Below are 27,221 nucleotides of genomic sequence, written 5' to 3'. Positions count from 1 at the left end.
CTAGGCCACCCGCCTGCTTGGCAGGTGCTAGGAGTGTGTGTGTGTTTGCCATGAGGAGTAAACTACAGTTCTGTCCTCCAGAGTTGCCCCTGACATAGTGCGTGGCTAGCAGCCATTCCCCTTGCTGTCCCCGGGGCTGCATTTCTAGATGTCTATGCTACAGCATCCTGCTGGGTTCGGACACCTTAGGAGTCTGACAGTCACAAAAAGGTGTCCGAACATGTGATTGACACCCACCAGAGAGCAGCAGGGCTGAAGCTAAGGGCTGGGGTGAGGAGACAGGTAACAAGGGCTGGGGTGAGGAGACGGGTAACAAGGGCTGGGGTGAGGAGACAGGTAACAAGGGCTGGGGTGAAGGGACAGGTAACAAGGGCTGGGGTGAGGAGACAGGTAACAAGGGCTGGGGTGAGGGGACGGGTAACAAGGGCTGGGGTGAGGGGACGGGTAACAAGGGCTGGGGTGAGGGGACGGGTAACAAGGGCTGGGGTGAGGGGACGGGTAACAAGGGCTGGGGTGAGGGGACGGGTAACAAGGGCTGGGGTGAGGGGACGGGTAACAAGGGCTGGGGTGAGGGGACGGGTAACAAGGGCTGGGGTGAGGGGACGGGTAACAAGGGCTGGGGTGAGGAGACGGGTAACAAGGGCTGGGGTGAGAAGACAGGTAACAAGGGCTGGGGTGAGGGGACGGGTAACAAGGGCTGGGGTGAGGGGACGGGTAACAAGGGCTGGGGTGAGGGGACGGGTAACAAGGGCTGGGGTGAGGGGACAGGTAACAAGGGCTGGGGTGAGGGGACGGGTAACAAGGGCTGGGGTGAGGGGACAGGTAACAAGGGCTGGGGTGAGGGGACGGGTAACAAGGGCTGGGGTGAGGGGACGGGTAACAAGGGCTGGGGTGAGGGGACGGGTAACAAGGGCTGGGGTGAGGGGACGGGTAACAAGGGCTGGGGTGAGGGGACAGGTAACAAGGGCACCAACATGGGGAGGAGGCGGGGCAGGGGAGGAGCTGCCTGGTTGATGGTAGTCTTTCCAGCAGGTTTGATGTGACTGCAGGCTGAGCCTGTAACTACAGCACAATGCTCACCTCACAGACACAGATATAAAATAAGACCCCCCCCCCCGCACACACACGCAGAATGGCGAGATCTGAGATGGTCCATCTCTTATTCATCTCACAGGGGCTCATGTTGGACTATAAATGGGCCTTATTTGTGCTTGCAAATCAAATCACCATGAAAGGTTATTTCAAGAGGCATAATAAAATAATTTAGTGAAGACTGGAGCTGAGAGTGTGCTTAATGGAACATGATGGGGTTTAATTTCCTTACTATTTCCACCATTAAAGCTCCATTATCTTTCCCGAGACCTCATTTAGGCATCCTGTCACAACGCGCCTCTGAGATGTTTCTGGGGCACACAGGAGGCCCGGGTGCCATTAGGATGGAAACCACTAATGCTGTTCCTCCTTTCATTTCTGCTCTTTGATGGCCGCGCCTTGCATCTGAGTGTCCCACCTGCTCACTCTCACCTCATCTCCCGAATGCCGTGTGTGCGTGTGTGCGTCTTCATCTAGGGCCCTTCAAAGGAGGGAGGTGTGGCTCGTGAGCTCAGAACACAAGGTGCAGATGCTCCGAGGACTCCACCTTGAGTCCCCATCTTAAGCAGAGCCACAGCTGAGCCGGATTGACCACAAGACCACATCCGGTCATCAACAATCACAGCATCCTTCCCATTTTACACTACGGTGGTAGTGTGCTTCTCGCTGGTCTTGAACTCCAGTGACTACTAAATTGGCACCTTAGGCACTGATAGTGCATGCGTGTGCATTCATTCTTATATCAGTGTGTGTGTGTGTGTGCGTGCGTGTGTGTGCATTCAAAGGCCAGAAGTCGGCATGGAGTGAAGTCCATTGCTTCCTCCTGGTTCCTTGAGACAGGGTCTTCACTGAGCCTGAGGCTTGCATCTGGCTAGGCTGGCTGCCTGGCTCCCTGTGTCTGCCCCACCCACCACTAGGGTTTCTGGCGTGCGTGCTTTCCCCAGCTCTTAAGTACCTAGGTTCTCTTGCTTTCACGGGAAGTGGTCAGACCCACCGAGTATCTTCCAAGCCCAGGGCATTCATTTTTACCTGCCGTCTGGTGCGGATTCCAATACCTCAGCCTAGTGCAGGTTTTTGCTCTGGGTAGCTGTCTGTGGTGCTTTGAGTGTGCTTGAGCCAGAGTGGTACTCTTTGGAGGTGTGGCCTTGTTGGAGCAGGTGTGTCACTGTGTGTGTGGGTTTAAGACCCTAGCTGTCTGGAAGCCAGTCTTCCATTAGCAGCCTTCAGATGAAGATGTAGAATCTCAGCTCCTCCTGCACCATGCCTGCCTGGATGCTGCCATGCTTCTGCCTTGATGATAATGACTGAACCTCTGAACCTGTAAGCCAGCCCCAATTAAATGTTGTCATTTTTAAGACTTGTCATGGTCACGGATCTCTTCACAGCAGTGAAACCCTGACTAAGACACTGGCCTTGGTGTGGCTTGGAGAGCTTGACTTTTTCTGCTGCGAACACCCAGGTGCCCCGAACTGGGAGGCCGTGGCTGGTGCCGTTCTCTAGAGTCTCTCTCTGTTCTGTGTCTGTTGTTTCTCCCTGACCAGCACCACTGCCCACTTGTTCCCAAGAACTTCCAGTTCATACTGACCTCACCTGGCCAAATCCTTAGCACTCTACTCCATGACCCTGCAGGTGTGGCCTGCAGTCTAGGTCAGTCCCCGGTGGTTGTTTATTTTTTTAGCTGAGGTTGGGGGTGATCTCAGCTGAAAAGCAACCTGAAGAAGATGGCCAGAAGTGTTGTCTTGAATCAACCACCATGGTCCTTGATGGCGCAGACTATGATCCATGAACAATGAAACCAAACTGTTTCTGCATCCCGGCGCAGGTTTGGAGTTCTTGTGAGGAGTCTCGAGAGGGCCTAGCACACTCTGCTTGCTTCACAGACGGTAGAAAGCATAGTTGTCTCTGCACACGGATGTGTGTTGGATTGTGTTCCAGGACAGTTTGCTAGGATTTCTGTAAGATAAGGTGACAGCAGCAGGGCAGGTGACTCGGGATGATGGACGGTGGAGAGATGGCTGAGCAGCTGGAGCATGAACTGCCCTTGGGAAAGACTTGTGTACAGATCCCAGCACCCACAATGGGCAGCTGACAGTCACCTGTAAATCCAGTTCCAGGGGATCTGGCGCCCTCTCCTGGACTCTTCAGGCACTGCACTTATGTGTCTGTCTCCCTGCGTGAGCCAGTCTCCCTAAGAGTTCACTTCCCACTGAGCATCAGCAGCTCAGCAGAATCCACGGCGGACGCTCTGCTACGCCTGGCGTTGCCCTCACAGCAGCTGTGGGAACAGTGTGGTTGTGAGGAAGCAGTTGGCACATGCGGTCCGCCAATCAAGAGACATTCATCGAGACATTTCCTAAAGAAAATGCTTTTAGGAAGAATTGCTCAAATTTTAAATTAAATTGGTGTATTGTTTAATATCTCATTTTGTTCTGTTCTGTCTTTTTTTTTTTTTTTTTTTTTTTTTTTTTTTGGATACAGGCCCACTTCACAGAACAATTTAACAACAATTCACCTGCTTCCACCTCTCCAGGGCTAGAATTATGAACGTGTGCCACCCCTGCTGTCGAGTGACTGCTTTTGACTGGCGTTTACAGTTTTCCTCTCAGGCTAATCCTCAGTGGTCTTCAGTCAGTAGTTACTCTCCTGCCTGGGTATCTGGCCTGGTGCCTTGAGCACTTAGCCTCAGCGCTCCCCCAGGCCGGTGGGGGAACTACACCTCGGCTCTGCAACAAGTGAATTCTAGCCAAATAGCTCTGCAAGCTGGTGCAGCAGGCATTTCGCCAGGCAGTTGTGGGGTGAGAGGAACCCTGTGCACGCTTGCATTTTCTGGTCCATACTTCCTGCTTCATACTGGTCTTTCACTCAGCACATTGCAGGCCAGGTCTGTCAACACTCAGGAAGATACATAAACGAGATGCCATTCATCTCCAGGGACACCGGCCCTGGCAGCTTCCCTTAAGCTGTGTTGCCAGGGTTCTCTGCCTGAGCAGACTTGGCAGTGGTCCACCATGCTGCCTTGTGGCACACCCGCCAGGAAGCAGGACCATGGAAGGATGCTGCTAGGACTCCAAATGACATGAATATGCCAGGCTAAGAGCCAAGCGACACAGTTATCCTGCCAGAAGGGCCCACTCAGCACTGCCACTACGGTGGGACCGGGGCTAGGACTCTAAGGATGAGCCCAGCAATGGCTTGGCAACAGTACCATTGGTCCCACCTGCCTGCCGTGCCGGGTGTCACTGTGCTAATCGGTACTTGTTTCCCTGTGGCATCCGTCGGTCAGATTTAACAATAATGTTTACTTCCTCCTCCTCCTCTTCGGGAACCAGAAATGGGGATGATGCCTCTGTCTTATTTCCATAGACTCTTAACGCCTTTGCTCCAGATGAGACAAAATCCTGTGCCCACGGAGCCCCTGCAAGCCAGGCCTTGTCAGCCAAGGTGCTGCTGAGCTGATGACACAGCAGGTGCCAGGGCAGACACTGCAGCCTCTGTGTCACAATTCTGATGGCTTCCGGAGGGGTCCCAGGGGTTCCTTGCCTCTCTCTATGAGGCAAATGACTGGACCAATTTAAACCAGCCGGTGACCTTTGAGTCTCACCGAGCTTGCCTCCTTCCCATTGTCTCCCCAAGGCCTGTGATTCAGTCACAGAACAGTTTTCAAATTCTTCCAAAAATGTTGCTTGGAGTTGAGGGTGTCAATACAGTGCCTCGCTTCTCCCTTCCCCTGCCGTTCCAGCCTTCTGTCTTCTGGGGTTTCAAGTCCCACCAGGGAGGGCTCTGCACACAAACAGATCTATAGAAACAGTATCCCTGGGCTTCCTGTAGATGCAAATGTTTCACCCCAGCTTCTGTGCTGGACACTGTGGGAATGGAGGCTGAGCTTTGCTGCATTAGGAGTCCTGCGGCGTGGGAGATTGCACTCCTAGATAGTATGGAGGGAGAGGGGGATGCTGGGCCTAGTGTGGGAGGGAGCAGAATCACAAGGCTATGCCACTGCGCAGATTTTCACAGCAGCCACCAGGGTGAGGGAAGCAGCATGTCTCTTGCCTGCCTGTCTGCCCGGCTGCTTATTGTCGCTGTAAAGACCACCTACAAAGGGAAGTCAGTGGCTCTGTCACACCCCAGAGCCTCACACTGAACCCCCTGTAGAAGTGTGTGGTCCTAGGTGACTCCAAACCCGGTCAAGTTGACAGTGGAGGTGAACCACCACATTGTGGCATTTTCTTGCGCTGACCAGTGTCTTCTGGGTCTGCCATGGTGTGTCAGGTGGAGCCCCTCCTTTTTATAAGACTGAATACTATCCTGTTGTGATTGCACGCTCTCCCCCCCCTCCATATTTCCCAATAGACCCTTAAGTTCTCCCAACATCGCCACTGCAGATGTGCCCACTTGTTCTGTGTTCTCATCCCCAGATAATCTTCTGCACTGACTTAAAGAAATGAATGAACAAGAAAAATCTTATTAAGGTCTGGGAGGTGAAATAACTCAACTTGAGAAATGTTAGTGGGTGTGGGCTCACCCACACTTGTGTCTCTATGGCCTTGCAGGTCCCAACCTGGTACTCGGCTGCCCTCAAGCCTCCTCACTGTGAAGAGAGAGGTGTCTGTGCAGACTCCCCTCTTCCCTCCCTCCCTCCCACCCTCCCAGTGCCTACCTACAGTAGGAAAAGAAGCAAAGATAACTCTAGAACATAAGTCTTATAAAGTCCTCAGTTTAGGATATGTAAGATTCCGGTTCTTTAAGGGCTTGGGAGTAAAGAAGCTAGAAACAGTGTTGAGAGCAGAAAGGGGCCATCCTTGGCACTGGTGCAACCGGGAGTCTCATCTCTGTGCTGTGCACCAAACTCACAGCACCCACCCCACCCACGGCAGCAGTGTTGGTGAGAGCTGGGGCCACAGGCCTCTGCTGATGGAGTGAGTACTGTGGCTTGCAAAGGCCTTCACTCTGAGGTGTTCCTGGGACCTCCCAGCCAGGAGCCCACCCTGCTTGGCTAGGATCTGTTGTGGCTTCTTAGTGGCCAGGGGAAGAGGTTTAAAAGCTGACTGCCACGTTGAAGAAAGGACTTTGGCAAGGAGCAGCGCTGGCCCACAGCTCAGAAAAGCCCCCATTGCCGGTCTCTCTGGAGGATCAGGAGTTTCAGAGAAATTCCAGCCTCTTGTGGGCCTTCCTCCTATCTGGAATCCCAGCAAGGAGGGCCAGAATCTGGGCATGGCTGTGGCTTCCGGGCCAAAAGTGATTCCCTGGCTGCTAATGAGACAATGTCTTTGAACATGAAAACAGGAAGCACATTCCATCATGGTTACTTGGGTATCAGTAGATTTATCTGCAGTGAGATTGGACTACATTTGCTGATGCTGTGGCCTGTGAACAAGGGGTGCTTGTGTCATTGCCAAAAAGGACCCAAATCAAAGATGGATTGGCCCTGCTCTCTCAAAGAGGACAACTTTGCTATGTGTCATTAGTTACTTACCAAGGATAGCATGTTGTGTCATCTGGACTCTTATTAATCACCCCTTCCTTCCACTTCCGAGCGGTGAGCGTAATTGGATGAAGCTGGTGGCTTGCAGCTGCCTTCACATCCATCTTCCTAAGCCAGTGTCAGGGAAACATGGATTGTGGACATCCACCCGGGAGCGCTCTGTGCACATCTGACTCTGAAACCAGTGTTAGACACTGGTACTTGGAATGTTCACACCTAGTCTTGTGTCAGAGAGAGATGGTGCAACCCAGCCGGCATGGAGTCAGGAGAACTCTCCACACCAGAACGGGTCCGTCCAAAGGACATTTCCCAGTCACGAGCACACAGTGTTCTCCGTCCACCCTGGAGCTCCTGGCTCTGGAAGTCACAGCCAGAGTGAAAGGACCAATGACCACCTCATTGGCCCTTAAAGCTTTTGGCCAAACGCACCCCAGACTGGCCAGGGATCACAAGCCATGCCTAGTCAGTGGACAGGGAAATGTCAACATACTGTGGGGAGTGTATATTCACATGACTCAGAACTCAGAGAAGAACATGGAAACAGGTCTTTACATGGGAAGATGGCTTACAGACCAGGCCTGTGTCTCAGACAAGGCTTTGCTGAGTCTGGCCAATGTGAGTGCTGGCAGTGAGCAAGGGTAAGGTGGGTAGGGTGAGGGACTCTCCAGAAGCTGGGGAGAGTGCTTCATGAGACGAGAGAGCAGCGAGTTTCAAAACGAGAACTCAACGCCGTAAACCTGGACCACGGTGCAGATGCCCAAGTGCAGGACTAAGGGACAGGCGACAAAGCCCGTGGCTGTCATGCTGAGTCCTGGAACCAGACACTCAGGAACAGGGGACTTGTGGGGTAGAATGTCGAGTCTGGGGGGTGAGGTCCGTGCTGCTTACGGCCATTATCACCCTCTGTCACCGATGCCACGTCTAAGGAACCCCGTGAGCAGAACACACCAACTCATGCTGTTTCTGGAGATCATGGCTTACAGGACACCCCTCCCCCGCCCCCGCAGCTCTTCCCCACCTCTGCAGCTCCTCCCCACTGAGTTGCTACCTTCTAAACTCATGGTTCTTTGGTATGCTTCTGGTACGTTGCCTTCTGCCTCTGCCAAGATTTAGTCTCTGTCACAACAGGATTTTAGTCACCCCACCCCCAACTTATTTCCAAGTGGATATTTCGGGCACAGGGAATATTTGTTGAAAAAAACTGAAATTATTCTAAACGCAACACCGTTGCATTGGGATCCTAGAACTAAGAAAGACACCAGTGGTGCCTGGGGACATTTAACTGAGGCTTCATTTAGTTACTTCCCATGGTAAACTCCGCTCTGCTCTGGAAAGATGCTGACAAGGGGAGTGGGGTGGAGGCTTAACTCCAACTTTGCAGCACTTCTGTTTCAGAAGAGAAGGGAGTCTTCCAGCCTTGTTCTGGAGAATGGAGAAAGGCGGTCTGTCTTGAGGATGATGTAATGTGTTCCTGTCTGGTCTGTTGCAGGAGCACCAGGAAAGCATTCTGGGTAATACCATGCAGAGTGTGATTGCTCTACTCAACAATCTGGTGGCCTACAAAGACTCAAACATGCAGCTGCTTTATGAGCAAGGTAAGCTAGGAACTGAACCTGGATACCCCGGAAGAGCAGCCATGGCTCTTAAGCACCTAGAGCTGCTGGGCCCGCCCCTAAGACGTAGTTATTAGGCGTGGTCTTCAAGGTCATCAGCCGCAGGTGTGACATTTCCGTCCGGGTGTTAGAGCTCTGATCTGTGTGCATGCTGTGTACTCAACTGCCGCAGTGCTCTTCCATCCTGAGTGAGAAGTGCCAGCCAGGGTTGTTGGGCTTGGTGCATAGCTGTGCAGGTCCTTGTCCTGGCTGTGGACATAGCTTCACCTGTTTCTTGTGGGCTCTCTGGAGTAAGGCAGCTTCAGATACAGTGGGAGGCAATGGAACGTACAGAGGAGGGAAACCGTCTGAGCTTCAGGTTCCACGAGGAAAGACTCGTAAGTCCTGGTGCAGTGTGGCCTCTGGACTGCCAGCTGTGGTGGTGATGGTGACCCAGAATCCTTTGCTTCCTAGTACGGCAACAGTAGAGGCCAGAGCACAGTGAGCACAGAGGGGCTGTGAGTGTCACCGGGCCATGGCCTGGGCATTAGGGGACAGGTGTCCGGGGGTCCATGGAGACTGGATCATCTGACCTCAAAGACCAGAGCAGTTTGATCACTTGGTGCTCCTGTAGCTAAGAATGACCTTGAACTCCTGACTCTCACAGCCCCAGCACTCAGGGCCGGCATTCCCAGTGTCTCCGAGCCACTGCATTGAAGTGCTAATTTGTAACTCAGTGGTTTGGGCAGGTTTTTTTCCTTAAACATTTATATTTTAAAAAAATAGGGGTGAGATTACAAAACAGACTGTGTGCTTCCTTCTGTCTGAAAAATATCAGAGTTGTTAACATTTCGGAGCTGAGTCTGGGCTCATCCTGCACCTTGACATTTCCCTAATGTATCTGGGTGCTGGCCTGGCTTTCCCAGCAGAGCTGTGGGGTGACAGATTTACACAACACGTACCGTGTCATAAAACAAAGGAAAACAGAGCACCTCCAAAGAGGCGTTGAGAGGAACTCTTTGTCTTCGATGGCTCATAGAGTGTCAGGAATCAAAACACTGATTTTTTTTTTTTTTGTTGTTGTTGTCAAGTTTATATGAATCTGTCTAAACCAGTGCTTACTCGAGAGACCAGAAAATCACTCTGAGAGCCGTCTGTGCGGCAAAAGTAAAGAAGCCACGTTTGACAGGCCTCTTAGACTCCTGAAGAATAACCTTCAAAGTTGGCACATGCCTGTTGTCCCAGCACTAAGGAGGCAAAGGCAGGGGCATCAAGAGTTCAGGGCCAGCCTGGGCTACATATTGAGTTCCTGGCCAGCCTGGGGTTTATGGTAAGTTCCAGGCCAGCCTGAGTTACTTAAAACCCCCGTTTCAAAACCCAAACTCACTAGACAAGTTGGCAAACATGTTACACGGAGCTGCAAGAAGCAGCACATGGGGAAACATACAGTGTTTGCTATTCAAGCCTGAAGCAATTCCCCTGCCTCAGCCTCTTTAGGACTAGGATTAAAATTTGGCCACAAGGTCTGATTTTGGTCTCTCTCTTTTTTTTTTTTAATTTGATTTACACTTTTAGTCATTATTCAGTAAACTTTTTTCTTTTTTCTTTTTTTTTTTTTTTTTTTTGCCTGTGTAGACTTCGGTTTTTCAAAACCTACTTTAATAAGGGTTCTTTAAACACTTCACCCTCCCTTCTAGCCCACCAACCAAAGGTAGGGGAGAAAGATGGTTAACAGGACAAGGGGAATGTGGACCTGTTAGAAGTAGTTCTTCGGGGTGATTCCAATCTTATATCAGCAGTCCAGGCCAACACATCAAGCATGAATCAGTAGCAGCAGCTCGATCCAGAAGAGAATGAGAGGTTCCCTTTTCTTTCTGCTGCCCAATCACAGGCTCTGGTCTTTATTTGACCAGTCAAGATGGGGAGAAGGTTCACGTGGAATCACTGGAGTAGTTGATCCTCTGCTCTCCATTTCTTTTTTTTTTTAATTGAATAACTTTATTTTAAAAACAGAGATAAATGTACAGATTTTAAAAGCATTTTTGCATGAAAGTATATGAATACATTTTTGTCAGTACTTGATTTTTTTTTAAAGGTTTGATAGTATACATTAAAATCTTACAAGTTACAATGAGCATTAAGTATATGTAAAACAAGATATAACCTGGGAATAGTCAAAGTTTTCTCAGTGAGTAAAGATTAAGCATAATGGTTTTTCTTTTTTTTTTTTTTTTTTTTCTTTTTTTGTTTTGTTTTTTGGCCTTTGTTTTTCTTGAACTTCATATAGTCTGTGAGTTGCTTCTGGGGTGTTCAGAGCTTTCTGGAGTTAGTATCCAATTATCAGTGACTGCATATTATGTCTGTTCTTTTATGACTGTGTTACCTCACTCAGGATGATATTCTCTAGATGCATCCATTTTCTTAGGAATTTCATAAATTTCATAAATTTCTGATAGCTGAGTAGTACTCCATTGTGTAAATGTACCACAATTTTTGTATCTATTCATCTACTGAAGGACATCTGGGTTCTTTCCAGCTTCTGGCTATTATAAATAGGGCTGCTATGAACATTGTGGTGCATGTGTCTTTGTTGTATGTTGGAGCTTCTCTGGGGTATATGCCCAGGAGTGGAATAACTGGGTCTTCAGGTAGAACTATGTCCAATTTTCTGAGCAACCGCTTGGTCTCATTTTTTAAAAACATTTATTTATTTCAAATTGTGTGTTCGTCTGTCCGTCTGTGAAGATGTATTCACAAGTGCGGGTGCCTTCAGATGTCAGGCATTGGCTGTTGTGGAGCCACAGTGACAGGTGGTTGTGGGCCGCCTGGTGTGCATGCTGGGACCCGAACTCAGGCTAGCGCAGAGCGTTCTCTCCCCGGAGCCAGGCCTCCAGCTTCTACTCTCACTTCTGTGACTGCCATGCACGTTTGCCCCAGTGACGGAGCTGGGTCAGTAAGACTTTACCTGGAAACAGCTCTCCTTAAACCTTCACAAAAACTCCATCGGACGGGTACAGCGAGTCTGTGGACAAGGCGCTTCATCCGCACAGCCACCTCAACGCACACAGCTGACGTTGAACTAACCCTGGCGGAGCAGCAAGGGCTGGGGCGAAGACCTCTTCAGTCACCTGTATACCTGAGGCGTCTACTCTGGGTCTCTGGCTCTGTAATGGAGATGATGACATCACACCTACCCACCGACCTGGAGGGGACTGGTGAGGGGAAAGCTGGCTAAGGGGCCTGAACTCTGGAGAAGGGCCCAGGACACAGTGAAGCCACCAGGAACAACAGTCAGTTTCCATGGAAACAGTCAGGTTTCCCTGGGGAGAATTCCCCACCATGCTTCGGTCCTGGTGCATTTAGACAGTTCCCGGACTCAGCCTTTCTGATACCCTGTTGGCATAGGATGGGTGTGGGGCATGTGCCAGTGGGGCATGTGCCAGGCGCTGCACGCAGGGCTGAACACAAGGTTGGCAGAACTCGAGGTAAGGTGATCAGTGAAGCAGTGAAGAGATTCAAATGCTTAAGAGCGACCACAGCACCTGCCACTCCCCAACTTCCATCCCAAGCTCCTGGGAATCGCAGGGCTCAGCCTCGCCTCCCTCCCATTCTGCTGGTGGCACTGAGACAATGGCACCCCGAGATCTCTTAGCCAGAACCTTCCCCGTAAGGAGGCCCTGGTGAGCTTGTATTCTGTGTAGCTCACCCGTGTGACGTGTGCAAGTGCACCAACCCTGGCACTGCCTCCCGACACACTGAAGCACCCCTCCTCCCTTCTATGTGCACCTACTGTGTGTAGTGTAAGACGCTATGCATTTGAAAGGTTTGAGAACATCCAGATTTCTAACAGCTGACGTGTTCATCTCTGTGACCCTCCTTACCCAACTCTATTTGCAGCATGTTGGGACCCAGCTGGGATTTTATGTATCCATGTTTGGGAGCTAGAACGTTACATGCAGTGGCCTGGGATCCTCTCCTTTCAATCTTCTCTCTTTATTTTGTGCCTGCCAATCAACAGACTACGTGTTCCTTATTTTTTTTTTTTTTTTTTTTTTTTTTTTTTTTTTACTGCTCCAGTTGATGAAAGGGGCCTTTATTTGGTCCCAGGGTCCCAGGCCAGGCATGGCCCCAGCTTTATTTGACCTTCTTCTTGGGGCGCAGGTTGTTGGTGTGGCCGCACTTCTTCTTGTGGCAGTTGACAGCACTGGGGTGCAGGCGTGCGTAGCCCTTGTGGTAGATCACCTTGTCACAGTGTCACAGTTGTACTTCTGGGCAAGCTGACGAAGGGACGGCTTGATGATGCCACCGCGCAGTCGCAGGACCAGGTGTAGGGTGGACTCTTTCTGGATGTTGTAGTGGGACAGGGTGCGGCCATCCTCTGCTGGTCAGGTGGGACGCCTTCCTTGTCTTGGATCTTGGCCTTGACGTTCTCGATGGAGTCACTGGGCTGGACCTCAAGAGTGATGGTCTTGCCCGTCAGGGTCTTCACGAAGATCTGCATGTTGGCGTCTTCCGCCCGGCCGCCTCGTTGAAGAGAAAGAGGACACCCGTGTTCCTTCTTTTATACTTAGTGCCATCTCCCTGACTTCCTGCCGGGTCCGCTCCCTCTGTGTTCAGTGAGGAGCCTTCAGACACCCAAAGGCTTTCAATAAAAGCTTCCTCCTCTCTTTCCAAACTTCTTTTAAAATTTGACACAGGGTCTCATTATATAGCCCTGGATGTCCTGGAACTCACTGTGCAGAGCAGGCTGGTTTTGAACTCATTGAAATCCACCCGCCTCAGCCTCCTGAGCACTGGGATTAAAGGGGTTTGCCACTGTACCTTGCCCGGATTTGATTTTGAAACATGAAAATTGTCGAGGAAAATACTCAGTAGAAAGTGAGTCGGAGGCTCTGGTGGAAGGGCTCAGACAGTTAATCGTTTAGTGGGTGCTCTGGAGCTCCTGAGAGGCCTGTCCTTTGAAGCTGTCTCCCTCAGAGAAGGCATCCCCAAGTTCAGGAAGCTTTTGGAGAAGGCAGCATGCTGCTGGTGTAGGTCTTAGTCTGAGTGTGCAGTTACTTCCTGAGATGCCCAGGCTCAGCTCTCCAGAGATAAAGGAGGCACTTCCAAGTGTTTGTTTTGAAAGTCAAATGATAATATATGTAAATGTCCCCTGCATAATCACCCAAATTAGCATAAGCATTTAAGGTAAGTAGTAAAACCACTGAGCCTGTCAGCTTGACATCTGACCAGTGAAGATCATGAGGAGGGAAGGGAAGCCACAGCTGAGTGACAAGAAGAGACAGTGTGGGTTCCAGTTTAATTGAGTTAGCCTTCACCAACCAGCAAAGAGCAACCAGCACTCCAGAGCCCCAGTTGTTAATAAGTGGGAAATGACTCATTTTCAAAATGGTGACTGCAGGATTCTGAACAAAGGGACAGTTCTGTCAGGAGGTGATAATTGAAGAGGAAGACTTCATCAGGGGAGATGTGGGGCAGTGTGTAAGCGCTAATGGAGGCGCTGAGGAGACCTGCCGCTGGGGCGCCCAGGAGACGGAACTAAGCCGACAGCCTGCACTGCACCGAGGACTGTCTGGCCGGATCTCAGCTTATGGAGGAAATGGACCACACTTCTGGTGGATTAGCACCACAGAAGTGGCTTTAGCACTCATTTAGTGATAGTTTGTTTGGTAATCACCCTGACCGTGGTCGGCTTTCCTCACTGTACCTGGTGCTTTCTTCCACGGCCTGACATTCCCCGGGGTCTTACAATCAACGGAAGACTAGAGAAGATAATCCTCCAAATCCAACAGAGGAATACATGTCTACACGCCTTATATCTGAAGAGAAACTTGTATCCATGATACATAAAGAACATCCACAACTCGATAATGGGTAAACACAGGACCTAGTTCGCAAATGCAGAGACTCGAATAGACGTTTCCCCCAAAGAAGCAGAAGCAATGGCAGTTGCCGAGCCTGTGAGTCTCATCCCCACCCCTCAGCATTCTCCTGGGCTTCTCTGAAGGAAAGACTCTTGTCCCTACTGAGGGGATTCAGTTGTCTCCTTTCAAGAGGGAGAACGCCTAAGTGAATTATGGGGGGAAAGCCGTGAATGACAGAAAAAGCACTTGTGACAGAGAGGCTGCCAGTCCTGAGAGGAGCCGTGGGCGAGCACAGTATGCGCAGCCTCATGGCTGCCTGTCCTGTGGGGATAGGATGTGCCACCAGACTGGAGTGTCTCAAGGAGGCTGGCCCCTGAGGCGTTTTGTGACCGGTTGTCTATGGTTGGCATTGTTTTTGTTTATCCTTTGGTGTGTGGAGGGCCTCAGGGTCAGGCCCTGGGGATTGCGAGAGTCCACAGCTTCTCAGGCAGGATGGCAGATGATCTGCCCATAGCGTAGCCTCGTCTTCCTGAGCATCTCAAATCTTCTGTCAGTTCCTGGATTCCCAACACAAGAGCGATGTCATGGAACTGAGGGCCTGAGTTCTATTCAAGTCCCCAGGTGGCCACCTCACGTTCAACGGGCTGAAGACTGGGGGACATGGAGGTTAGCTGTGGACCTGGGGATGCAGTGTGAGAGGTAGACCTCCGGGCTGCCGGGCTGGGGGCTGCCGGGCTGGGGGCTGCTGGGCTGCGGTGCTGATCGTGCTTGCATCCTGTTTCCTAAGCAGCCTTGCTGTCTCCAGATGAAGTGCAGGGGGAAGCTGACGTGAGGAAATCAGGCTATTACGATGTAAATTGTTCTGCGTGTAAGCGCTTTCCCCGAAGTGCGGCGCACATTCACTTTTATTCCCTTCTGTCCAGGCTGCCACATTTGAGAACTGAAGACAGAAATGTGGAGGGAGCAGGTTAGACTCGCAGAAAAATCTCGGGCATCTGCCTCTCCTCTTCCCTTTGATAGCAAGAGCTCTCTGGTGCCTTCTCTTTTATATCCTTAGAGGGAAAACAAATCTCACAAGCACTTATGCAGCTCATTGCTACAGGATTCAGCAAGCGGGGCATTAAAGTGAAGATGGTTATTAATGGGATTAAAACAGTAGTAAAACATTATGGAGGCATTTAATAACTCCACACACCTCGAACCAGGGCTAATCCTTACCCTTCACGGGGGAAGTGTGCTGTCTGTCTCGGGGTCCACTGCTCTGACACCAAGCCGACTGTCAAGAGGTCACTCAGACTTGACACCTCCTTGTGTGTGTTTTATCGTCAAAGCCCTTAGGATCCCAGACAGACACTTCGGAGGCGAGTCCCAAGAGGGACATTTTGATAGAATAGGCTGCAGCCCCTCCACTGGCAGAGTGAGTCCTGTGTGCCTGCGAGCTGAGGCGTGAGCTGAATAGGCCCCTCTCATACCTGTCTGAGCTCCTCCTGAGTGCAAACAGGCCACTGTGAATCGTCCAATGAACAGTTCCCGTAAGTGGGCATTTCTGGATCTTCCAGTATCTTCTTTGTTCCTGGCCTGGAAGAGTCCCTTTCCTTTTGCACAGGTCGGTCACACTGTTGGTTCCCTTCACCTGTATTGAACAAGCCATTTGGTTTTGGTTTTTTTTTTTTTTTTTTTTTTCATTTGGGATTATGTGTATTCACGGATGTGTGAGTGCATGTATGGAGGTCAGAGAACAGTCTCAGGCGTGGTCCCCACTTCACACCTTGTTATTGGCCCCGCGAATGCTCGCCTCCTGGCCTGTGAGTTTTGGGGGAGATTCTCACAGCCTTCTATCTCACCAAGAGAAAGTGCTGGGGTTACAGGCATTCACCACTGTCCTAGCATGGGTGTGGGAGACTGAACTGGGTTCTCTTCTAGAACTGTAAGCTCTCCTAATCTCTGGGCCATCTGCAGCCCAGGTGGTCTTTGTTCATTGCTGGATTTGACTTGCTAGCAGTCTGTGGAGTGGATTTTCATCTGTGTTTGTCTGGACAGGATGCTGTAGTCTCTGTGTTTTCACTGTGCCCTCCTCAGGGTTTGGTAGACATGGTTGTCTCACCGGGTGTTTGGTTTCAGAGAAGCCATTGTCTTGTTGGCTAGTCTGGGAAGGACGATGCTTCTTCCCTTCTTTGCACACAGACAGCCTTGTCAGTAACCCCTTTCTCTGCCTCTGGGGCCAGTGTGTCTCTGTGTAGCTGGTGTAAATCACATTTACAGTGGGTGCACATCTCTGTGTGTACTTCTAGGTCTCTATGTGCATATGCAAGCAGTGACAAGCAACCAGTGCCTCTGTGATTAAGAGTAATGTTAGTCCTTTAAGAGTGTGTGCATGTGTGTGTGTGTAAGAGAGGGAGAGAGAGAGAGACAGACAGACACAGACCGACCTGTGCAGGTGCTGATGGAAGCCAAAAGAGAGTGCCAGATCCTCTGAACTGGAGTTACAGGTGGTTGTGAGCCTCCATGTGAGTTTTGGAAACTGGGGTCTTCTGCAAAAACAACCATCGCTTTTAATAAGTGAGCCGTCTCCCCATGCTCAATGCTACTTCATCTTAAATTACAACTTTTGATTAGACTGAAAATTACTAGACATAAAACGTTATCTCTAAATATATGTTTATGGTTTGCATTTCTAGACTTAAATATAACTCTGAATCAGTCTGATGTGTATATTCAAATATGGGGCAAAGTTAAACGGAGCATCTTATGGGGAGGCAATGGCGTGTGTTTCCCTCTGAGAGCCGCCATGCATAAGTAGGCAGAACTAGTACCTTGCTGTTCACTGGGAGGTTTGGGGAGGAGCCTACAAAGATTCTCCCTTTGTAACCGTTGGGTTTAATCAGCTGCTGATCCGACACTGATGGTCTGAAGGCCACACCTCACAGACCAGAAGCAGACCTGGCTCTCTCTCCAGTTGCCCATCTCTCATGTCTAGTTGAGCTACTGATAGACTAGCCACAGTTGGATAAATCAAGGCCCCTTCCGAACCTCATGCACGGTCTGGAGAAGACTGGCAGGCAGCCTGTGACCAGTGTGGCGTGAGCAGGAGGGCGGGCAGCCATGCCATCCGGAAAGTGACAGGCATTCTCTGGCCATATGATTGTTGCTGTCTTAATTCAAAATAAGTGGGATATTTCATACTCCCTGTTTTACAGGGATGAGCTGTTTGTTGGTGTGGACTCAGCCATGAGTGTCTTTCCTATCGCTGAAAGCGGTAACAACAAAACCACAGAATCCCACTGGTGTTTCTAGGACTTTAAAGTCTACAAGGCATCTCTAAGACACATTCATTTTCATTTCTAAGTAAAATGCAGACCCCATACAGCAGCACTCTGTCATTTCAGAGTGGCCAGTCTCACCGCTCCTTCCAGATAGCCATGAAGGTGTCTGTGTGATCTTAGTTTCTGTTTGTGTTCACCAAACTCTGTATGCTTATGTCCTATTTACAAACACACAGACACACACACACACACACACACACACAATCTTAAAAATAAAATTTGGCAAACTCTGAACAATTAGACAATTTTTTACCCAACACTTCCCCGTTCTCTGCTGAATCTCCAGTTATGACTCACATGACACAAATATATACACTGCGTACATAACTGAGTCTCATCCAGCTGACCATGGTCTCTGTCTCCCACCCGAACCACGTTTCTGCTTTTCTTTCGACAGTCATTTCTACAGCTCTCTCTTCAGGTGTGCTGGGCCCTGCCCCCACTGCTTCTGACCCCTTCTTCCCACCCAGAGGGTCTGGTGTTAATTTGCTCTGACCATGTCTTCTCTGTCTCCGCACTGACCTTGGCCACTTAGGAAAGCTGTGCCCTCACCATCGCAGTGCCTCCCCTGCTCTCTGTCGTTTCGTGGTTGTAGGTTGCACCTCCTTGTTCTGGGGGGCTGCACTCATTTAATGTCTAGGCGGCTACCGTAGGCAGAACTCCAGGTCTTCTCTGGCTGATTTATAGGAGGCCCGGCTTGTCTCCTTCAAGGCCTATTTTGAATTCCTGTTGCCTCACCTGGGTTAATGAGGAATGGCGTGTGGGTCTTAGTTAAACACTCAGGACTCTTTAGCGAGGCCTCCTCTCTGGGTTGTCAGTCTTGTCTCCCTGCTGTGTGAGCCCTTCAGGCGTTCAGGAGCCATCTCCACCGGCCTCCCTCAGCTTCCGTAAGGGAACATCAGAGAGCTTAGGCAGAGACTTTGGGGAGCTCATGCAGGTTTCCGAGTGGCTCTTGTTTAATCTTTCATTTCCTCAGCTCCTGCCCCAGCTTTTCCTCTCGGAGGATCTCAGAGGAACACGCTCTGCTCAGGCCTGTCACCCCAGTCTGACCCCAGAAAGTTCTACGGATCTGAGCTGCAGTGCTGAGGGAGCTGCATTAAAGTTTTCCCTCCCTGGGGGCAGAGCCCTTAAAGGTTCCTGTCTCACTCTTGAGGGAACGTTGTCTCTGCTACCTGATTTAGGGCTAGCGTCATGTATGACAGAGGTCTGGTGTGTGACAGGCATGTCATTGTCTGGAGTTGATGTCATGTATGACAGAGGTCTGGTGTGTGACAGGCATGTCATTGTCTGGAGTTGATGTCATGTATGACAGAGGTCTGGTGTGTGCTAGGCATGTCATTATCTGGAGTTGATGTCATGTATGACAGAGGTCTGGTGTGTGACAGGCATGTCATTGTCTGGAGTTGATGTCATGTATGACAGAGGTCTGGTGTGTGACAGGCACATCATTGTCTGGAGTTGATGTCATGTATGACAGAGGTCTGGTGTGTGACAGGCACATCATTGTCTGGAGTTGATGTCATGTATGACAGAGGTCTGGTGTGTGACAGGCATGTTTTTCGGTGAATTTTTTCTCTTTGTGAAAACACTGTTATTTGTGACAGTCAGAATGTCGCTCCACATCTACCATTCCTGCCCTTTGTCTGTTTTTCCTGCTGCCAGATTCACAGACATTCACTTAACATGAGTGTCGGCTGTTGAGCGGAAGGAAGCAGAGGCCTTTCCTTACCCAGGAGCACAGTCCTGCGCGTCTCTCATTTCCTAGGTCAACTTCTGTGTTCCAAAACCATGGTCTTCATTATCGGTCTCAGAAAGGGCCTTACTTAGTTTGAGTACATGTTCTACATTTAAAGGTGCTCCATACACTTGGAAATATTCACAGACGCTCTTAAAAGGCAGTTTTGGGTGCAGAGGGGTGTGTCAGGTGCAGAGGGGTGTGTCAGGTGCAGAGGGGTGTGTCAGGTACAGAGAGGTATGTCAGGTACAGAGGGGTGTGTCAGGTGCAGAGGGGTGTGTCAGGTGCTGAGGGGTGTTTCAGGTGCAGAGGGGTGTGTCAGGTGCAGAGGGGTGTGTCAGGTGCAGAGGGGTGTGTCAGGTGCAGAGGGGTGTGTCAGGTGCAGAGGGGTGTGTCAGGTGCAGAGGGGTGTGTCAGGTACAGAGAGGTGTGTCAGGTACAGAGGGGTGTGTCAGGTGCAGAGGGGTGTGTCAGGTGCTGAGGGGTGGGTCAGGTGCAGAGGGGTGTGTCAGGTGCAGAGGGGTGTGTCAGGTGCAGAGGGGTGTTTCAGGTGCAGAGGGGTATGTCAGGTGCAGAGGGGTGTGTCAGGTGCAGAGGGGTGTGTCAGGTGCAGAGGGGTGTGTCAGGTGCAGAGGGGTGTGTCAGGTACAGAGAGGTGTGTCAGGTACAGAGGGGTGTGTCAGGTGCAGAGGGGTGTGTCAGGTGCTGAGGGGTGTGTCAGGTGCAGAGGGGTGTGTCAGGTGCAGAGGGGTGTGTCAGGTGCAGAGGGGTGTGTCAGGTGCAGAGGGGTGTGTCAGGTGCAGAGGGGTGTGTCAGGTACAGAGAGGTGTGTCAGGTACAGAGGGGTGTGTCAGGTGCAGAGGGGTGTGTCAGGTGCAGAGGGGTGTGTCAGGTGCAGAGGGGTGTGTCAGGTGCAGAGGGGTGTGTCAGGTGCAGAGGGGTGTGTCGGGTGCAGAGGGGTGTGTCGGGTGCAGAGGGCTGTGTCGGGTACAGAGGGGTGTGTCATGTGCAGAGGGGTGTGTCAGGTGCAGAGGGGTGTGTCAGGTGCAGAGGGGTGTGTCAGGTGCAGAGGGGTGTGTCAGGTGCAGAGGGGTGTGTCAGGTACAGAGAGGTATGTCAGGTACAGAGGGGTGTGTCAGGTGCAGAGGGGTGTGTCAGGTGCAGAGGGGTGTGTCAGGTGCAGAGGGGTGTGTCAGGTGCAGAGGGGTGTGTCAGGTGCAGAGGGGTGTGTCAGGTGCAGAGGGGTGTGTCAGGTGCAGAGGGGTGTGTCAGGTGCAGAGGGGTGTGTCAGGTACAGAGGGGTGTGTCATGTGCAGAGGGGTGTGTCGGGTACAGAGGGGTGTGTCGGGTGCAGAGGGGTGTGTCGGGTGCAGAGGGGTGTGTCGGGTACAGAGGGGTGTGTCAGGTACAGAGGGGTGTGTCAGGTGCAGAGGGGTGTGTCAGGTGCAGAGGGGTGTGTCAGGTGCAGAGGGGTGTGTCAGGTGCAGAGGGGTGTGTCAGGTGCAGAGGGGTGTGTCAGGTGCAGAGGGGTGTGTCAGGTGCAGAGGGGTGTGTCAGGTGCAGAGGGGTGTGTAGGGTGCAGAGGGGTGTGTTGGGTACAGAGGGGTGTGTCATGTGCAGAGGGGTGTGTTGGGTACAGAGGGGTGTGTCAGGTGCAGAGGGGTGTGTCAGGTGCAGAGGGGTGTGTCAGGTGCAGAGGGGTGTGTCAGGTGCAGAGGGGTGTGTCAGGTGCAGAGGGGTGTGTCAGGTGCAGAGGGGTGTGTCAGGTGCAGAGGGGTGTGTCAGGTGCAGAGGGGTGTGTCAGGTGCAGAGGGGTGTGTCAGGTGCAGAGGGGTGTGTAGGGTGCAGAGGGGTGTGTTGGGTACAGAGGGGTGTGTCATGTGCAGAGGGGTGTGTTGGGTACAGAGGGGTGTGTCAGGTGCAGAGGGGTGTGTCAGGTGCAGAGGGGTGTGTCAGGTGCAGAGGGGTGTATTGGGTACAGAGGGGTGTGTTGAGTGGAGCTAAGGCTGTGGCAGTATAGGCTGGTGGGCCTACCCCTGCTTCACTGAGGAGTGGGAACAGGGCATGTCAGCATGGTGGATGGTCATGGGAGGCAGTGGCTGTGCACCGTGGCTGGAGATGTGCAGCAAACGAGAGCTGGAGTTTAGAGAGAGCTAAATTAACCATGTAATTGCTGGCACGATGCTCAGGCTGTGGCTGTAGCAGAGGGTGGTGTGCTGTGCTGGTGAATGCAATTCTGTACCAGGAGTGGGGATGGCACAGCCCTGTGACCTACTGAACTGTTTGTAGGACTTGGCTCTGTGATCAGAGATCCACTTAATGGCGATGAGACACCAGCCCAAGTGCATTAGGTCATAGCAAAGAAGGTCATCACTGCCCCTAAATACTCAGTCTTCTGAAGTCCCCATAGCTATTCCTCTGCCTCCAGTCCAGGATGGTTTCTCAAGAACATCAGAGAGCCCAGCAAGGCCGCAGAACACAGCCAGGTGGGGTATTGTCCTAGAGGCCTTGTCCGCGCAGCATCCTTGGGAAAGCTCGCCACGGACTGAGGTGTAACGCTGAAAAGGAGCTGCTGTGTGCCTCATCAGACTCAAGGGAGGATGGTGGGTTTTTTCTTCTTCAGGTGGGGCCACTAAGCATCACACCCAGAGCCTTGCTCATGCTGGACAGGTAGGCGTCCCTCCTTGAGTCACCATGAGCAAGTACCAAGGCTGAGCAGCACAGTTGGCAGAAGTCAGAGAGAGGGGAGTTGAAGGAGACTTATAGGGGGAGGGGCTCCTCATGGGAGGAGGAGAGGTTGCAGGAGACAGGACTGAGATAGGGCAGAGCTGTGAGGAGAAGGATGGGGCCCCTCTTGCCCAGAGCCTCCGGGAAGGATGGGTGGGAGGTGCCATCTTGCAACTCCATCTCCTCCACCTGAATCATCCAGCCATGGAGGCCAGCACCAGGGAGCCCTACAGGCAGCCGGGAAGCACTTCTCCTGTATCTGCCTTTCAGTGCCAACCCTGAAACTTTCTTCTAAAAGTGGGACAAACCAGGAGAGCATATGAGCAGGTAGAAAGAATTTCTCTTGCTTTTGGGGATCACACCAAAGCCTTGCAGTGAGCTAGTTAAGCTTCCTGCCACAGATTTAAAAGTTGCTTCGAGTTCTGTCAATCATTCCTTTTGGTTTCTTTTTCTTTTTCTTTTTTTTTTTTTTTTTTTTTTTGAAAGATGTAAAATATCTGTGTGTTTTCTGATCAGCCAAGCAATGCATATTCATTATAAAAATTTAAATAATGCAGAAGTACATGAAGGTAGAAGTGAGTCAGTCCTAGAGGTGATACCGTGTGTCCACACGCACGGAGCTTGCCAAGTGCGTTATTCCTAGAGGTGACCCTCGTGGTGTATCCACACTAGAAGAGGTCGCCAAGCAGCCTGAAGGCATGAAGAACACGGAACAGAGCAAACTTTGCGGAAGTTGGCTTCTCAGCATGGTGGGAATGAGGACTGACTAACCTGAGCAGATCACGTGTGTGCATAGGTAACGTGTAAAGCACAGGCTTTTGACATGACTGGTTAGAAAAGTCGCAGCACTCTGCCTGACAGACAGTTGCTGAGAGGACAAGGGAGACTGTTGGTGGGGCTTTGTCCTCTGCTGCTTCTCCCCTGTTGGGTGCCAGAGAAGTGTCTCTCTGCTAGTCTAAGTCGGCGGTTTGTTGGTTAGTTGGGTTTTGGTTGTTTTGTTTTTCATTTCTCAGAGCGAGCCTCAGCCTCTCCAGTCCTGAGTAAGCGTCTTTAACTGCTCCCGGAGCTCTTGCCTTAGAATTTCCCTCCTGTTTCTGTCCTTGACTTACGTGTGACCTAGATGTTTGCATTTTCCTTGAGGATTTGCAAGGGCTCCGGTATTTGGGGTATATGAACATGTTTCATACACACGAGTTACTCTTCTTGCCTCTTGAGACATAGTCATCTGAAACATCCTTGTCAAATCGGCCCTGTTTTCTTCCACTGCTGTGGCCTCCCCACCCAAGGGCTTGGTCCTTTCTGTCTGAGGCTTCAGTCAGGTTGGGTTATTTCCAAGAGTTATATAAACGGCAGAGACTCACCCCTGAGGTGATTTTCTTTAAGTGATGAAGTAGTTACACAGCACTGTTAGTTCCTAAAAGGGCTTAGAGTCCCTCTGCTCCTTTCCTTGTGTGCCGCCTCACCTTTGTGTGGGATGTCTGTCTGGACTCTGTCCCCTTTTCATCAGAGCACCTTAATTATTGTCTCCTGCAAGTGTTTCATGGGGTGGTGACTTGGGCTATCACTTTGCACTTAATGTTTCAAACAAATCTGAAAGCCTCTTTGTTAAGTCCCTAAAAATCCCAGTAAGATTTCAAGCCCTGTGATAATTATATGGGCATTGGGTTTGGTTTTATCTGTGCTTCCCACTGAACCTCATCTACCTCTAGTCAAGGTTGTTGATCCAAGCAAAGCCTCATCTGACTTTTTTGTGGTATTTCCTTACCTCATTCTGTGTTTCTCCTCAAATGCACTCCTGAGACATTGGCTGGGGTTACATGTCACTAGGCCATGCTGGAGGGTTTCAGGTTGTGTGTGAAGCTTTATACACTGACTGGTAATGGACATTTCTCGAAGACTCACATTACCCATGAGCAGTGATAAGTTACTGATTTTGTTTCTGATATTTTCAGTGTTTTTGCTGCTGGACTATTTTGGTCACCCCAACAGAATCTAGAATGGCAGTCAGGACTGTGGGCCTCTTTTTCTTACTTCTGACTTCTGGGTATTGGATATGCTTCTAGAGTTCCCCCAAGAGGGGGCACATGCACAGCCCCTCAAGACTGTGTGCACAAGATGTGCATAGATCTGAGTGCAGAAAACTCAGATGCATAGCTTCCACTGGGCTATCCTAGGGAGCCAGACCACCTCACAGTCATCCAAGTCAGTTAGGGCATGGCCCATGACTGCCCGACTCTCTGATTCAGCCCCACGTCCAAACTCAGACCAGCTACTGGAGGCCAGATGTGTGTGGGACGCTGGCTAGAAGAAAGGTGCCCTGCGTTCTCTATGTCCCCATCCTTAGTGAGGTATCTTAGGTCTTTCTGACTCTGCCTTTATGGCTGCCCCGAGACTTGGCTTCCTCACTACACCAAGCTCTGGTGCTGCCTCTCCAAGTTCCCCTCAGGTGACCTTGCTTTGTTCTAACCCAGCCACTAACTAACTGCTTTGGTCGAAAACAAGTTTGCTAATGAACAGAAGTGACTTTCTGGACTGATCAGGCCCCGGGTCACATTAGAGTGTGAGGACTCAGCACCTGTCCCTGAAGTACCTGCTGGGGGCCAGGGCTTTGGGCACTGCCGATGCTTCTGCCTAGGAGCTAGCTGCCGTGTTGGGGTCAGGGATGGGGACTCCAGAAGACTGAGAAGTAGGGAGGTCACTCCAGAGCCCCTTGTCCCGCAGCAGTGGAAAGGTGGGGTCCGGAGGTCAGGAGCCACTGGAGCCTCACAGACGCTTCTCCTTCTCCCCATGTGTCCCCATTTCTGGTTAGTTCTGTGGCGTCGCTGGAGATGTAACTGAACATGTAGAGGTTTCTTCATGACTTGAATTGATCTTTATTGTAGCTTCACATCCCTCAGAAGTTTGATGTCAGGGCTGTCTGTCAGTTTATTCCTAAATAATACTTTCTCCAACCCTCCAACGCCAAAAAAAAAAAAAAAAAAAAAAAAAAAGTCCTGAAAATGTTGTGCATTCCCCATCCGGTGTCCCACTGCAGTGTCCAGAGCCACCAGCTGCAGTGCTTCCAATGTCACCTAAGTGACAATTGCATCAGATTACAGACTACTCTCTGCAGAGGTGAAACTGAGACCCACAAACTGTGACTCCAAAGCAGGCTTGTTTTGCTGTGTGTTTGTGTCTGTGTGTGTGTCTTTCTCTGTTTGTGTTTGTGTGTGTGTGTGTCTGTGTGTGTGTATGTGTGTGCGCGCGCACGCACAGTACACCTGGAAGCCAGAAGAGGGCCTGGAGCTAGAGCTGTGTGTAGTGGTTGAGCAGACATGGGGTGCTGAGAGTTGATTTGGGGTCTTCTAGAGGCGCCATTTGTGCTTCCAACTGCTAGCCCCACGTTGATTTCAAATGTTAGCATAAGCTAGACTGATGGGAGAGACTGAGCCTCACACACGGAGCCCAACCACCCCTCCCACCCCCTCCTGTCCTTCTGACATATTCACACACCACATATTATTTGTGCTCTGACTCTGGACTCATGGGGCACCCCTGGCTCCCTCTTTCTGCATCTCCAGTTGCTTTAGTTACAGGAAAACAGCTGACACGGGGTGGGACCACATGGCCCTTTCTCAGCATCCGATTGTCATCTGTGCAGTGGTTGCTGGATGCGGGTCAGCTGCTGGCTGAGGCTCTGAGGGCAGCGGTGGGAAAGAACCCTACAGACCTTTGGTGGTTCAGTTCCCTGAAGCTGGGATGTCACCATGACTAGTAGGTGTGGGTGGACCTTGATTATAACAAACAGTCAAAGTTCAGTGTCCATTTACATTGAAAATGGATGGAAATAATGTTCTGTGTGGATTGCCGGCAGGTTCAGAGACAGCGGTTCATAGGAGTTTCTTCCCTCTTCTCGAGTGCAGAGGACTGTTGTTTGGGTCTTGGTTGCCCTCCCTGGTCCCTGTGCTGAAGGCTTTGTTGAAGGCCTGTGACACTGTTGAGAAGCTGTAGGGCCTTTAGAAGGTGCACCCACTCTGAATCCATCGGTGGACTGACTGAGGTAGTCTCAGCCCTCATGACTCAGTCGCCTCCCAGGGCCCATCTTCTGAACACTGCTGCCTGCAGCGCCAAGCCTTGTGCATTGAGACATCAGGGCTTTCGATACAACACCTAACAGTGCTTGCTGTTTTCAGGGCGACCATGGTAACAAATGGAGTTTCTAAAACAACACACTGGGTGGTTCTTTTGGTCGGCAGGTCAGGAGTCTGAAATATTGGGCTCCTTGCCTTCTAGCTTGGTCCTAGACCTTGCAAGAGCAACCTCGGAAGCTTCTGGCAGCCCCAGCGTTACCGATGTGATCCATTCTTACCAAACTCCAGCGTTTTCTTTCTGAGATCACACACTCCCGTGACTGTAATGTCTCAGGAGACCATGGGACTCACTGGGTTCACCTGGGCCATCCGGGATACTGCCCCATGCTGTGTTGATTCATTCCACCATGTTAGCAGAACCCTGCTGCCTTATGGAGTCAGTTCACAGGTCAGGGCAGGTGTGGAATGAAGCTGTTAACCTCGGTAAAATGGAGACTTGTGTTCATGTGATGCCCTTGCTCGTTTGGAGAAAGAACGACTTCCCCACATTGAACCTTACACTCTGACCACCTCTTCTGCAGAAGCAGATGTTAATAAGCCCCAGGAGAGGGAAGTCTCCCTGAAGGAAGCCTCTACTGGGGATCACACTCGGACTTAGAGCTGTGCTCACACAGAACGGCACAGACTCTGCATCTGCTTTCCTCTCCAGCAGATCACAGCAGAGTAAGGAGTTACCGAGAACGCTGTGACCGAGCAGGGACAGCTTGTGCACATTAATGTTCCCAGAGCACTGAACACTTGGAAATGACCTGTGGGGAGAGAGAGCTCCTTGAGGGGTTTGCTCATAATTAACACAGAATTATTCTCAAAGTATCCTGATGAGTTGGTTGTAATGAATGCAGAATAATCGCAAGGCTCTTTGACTTAATGAGGGTTGGTTTCTGTTAGATTTGGGGATGGAACATTGTACTGTTGTCATGGGAGCTGGAGAGAAGGCTGGGAGGGTGGGAGCGCTGGCTGCTCTTGCAGAGGGCTGGGGTCGACTCCCAGCACTCAGGGTGACTCACTGCCACCTATAAATTCAGTCCTAGGGCATCAGATGCCATGGGCACTGCAAGCAAAACTCCACACGTGTTAAAATGTAAAAATGAAAATTAGAAACAACTGTTATGCTAGCACATAACCTGCAGGCTGGGGAATGCTAAGCTGCTTTTGAAACGCCTTCACAGAATAACCTAGGGTGTGTGTGTGTGTGTGTGTTTATATGTTTGTGTATTTGTTATGAAGCTTCTTGACAGTTATACCTGGTTCTATCACATAGCCACAATTCTGCACA

General features: G+C 50.9%; 1 protein-coding gene and 1 pseudogene across 2 annotated transcripts in view; one reads left to right on the top strand and one right to left on the bottom strand.

Moving 5' to 3' along the window:
• The window catches only part of ULK4 (unc-51 like kinase 4), a gene marked incomplete at both ends in the record, with an annotated part of 259,342 nt that overhangs the window by 126,457 nt on the left and 105,664 nt on the right, over window positions 1-27,221 (top strand). Inside the window, one exon of the mRNA XM_080934211.1 lies at window positions 8,064-8,169. Coding sequence (XP_080790337.1) covers window positions 8,064-8,169 — 106 coding nt within the window. The remainder of the gene's footprint in view (window positions 1-8,063; window positions 8,170-27,221) is intronic.
• LOC308434117 (ubiquitin-ribosomal protein eL40 fusion protein-like) lies at window positions 12,301-12,667 on the bottom strand (annotated as a pseudogene). Its single transcript has one exon. The product of its transcript is annotated as a ubiquitin-ribosomal protein eL40 fusion protein-like (transcript).

The sequence above is a fragment of the Micromys minutus genome (genome assembly GCF_963924665.1).
Source record: "Micromys minutus genome assembly, chromosome: 21".
In the NCBI taxonomy this organism is placed as follows: domain Eukaryota; kingdom Metazoa; phylum Chordata; class Mammalia; order Rodentia; family Muridae; genus Micromys; species Micromys minutus.
This window is presented reverse-complemented; position numbering and strand designations above follow the sequence as displayed.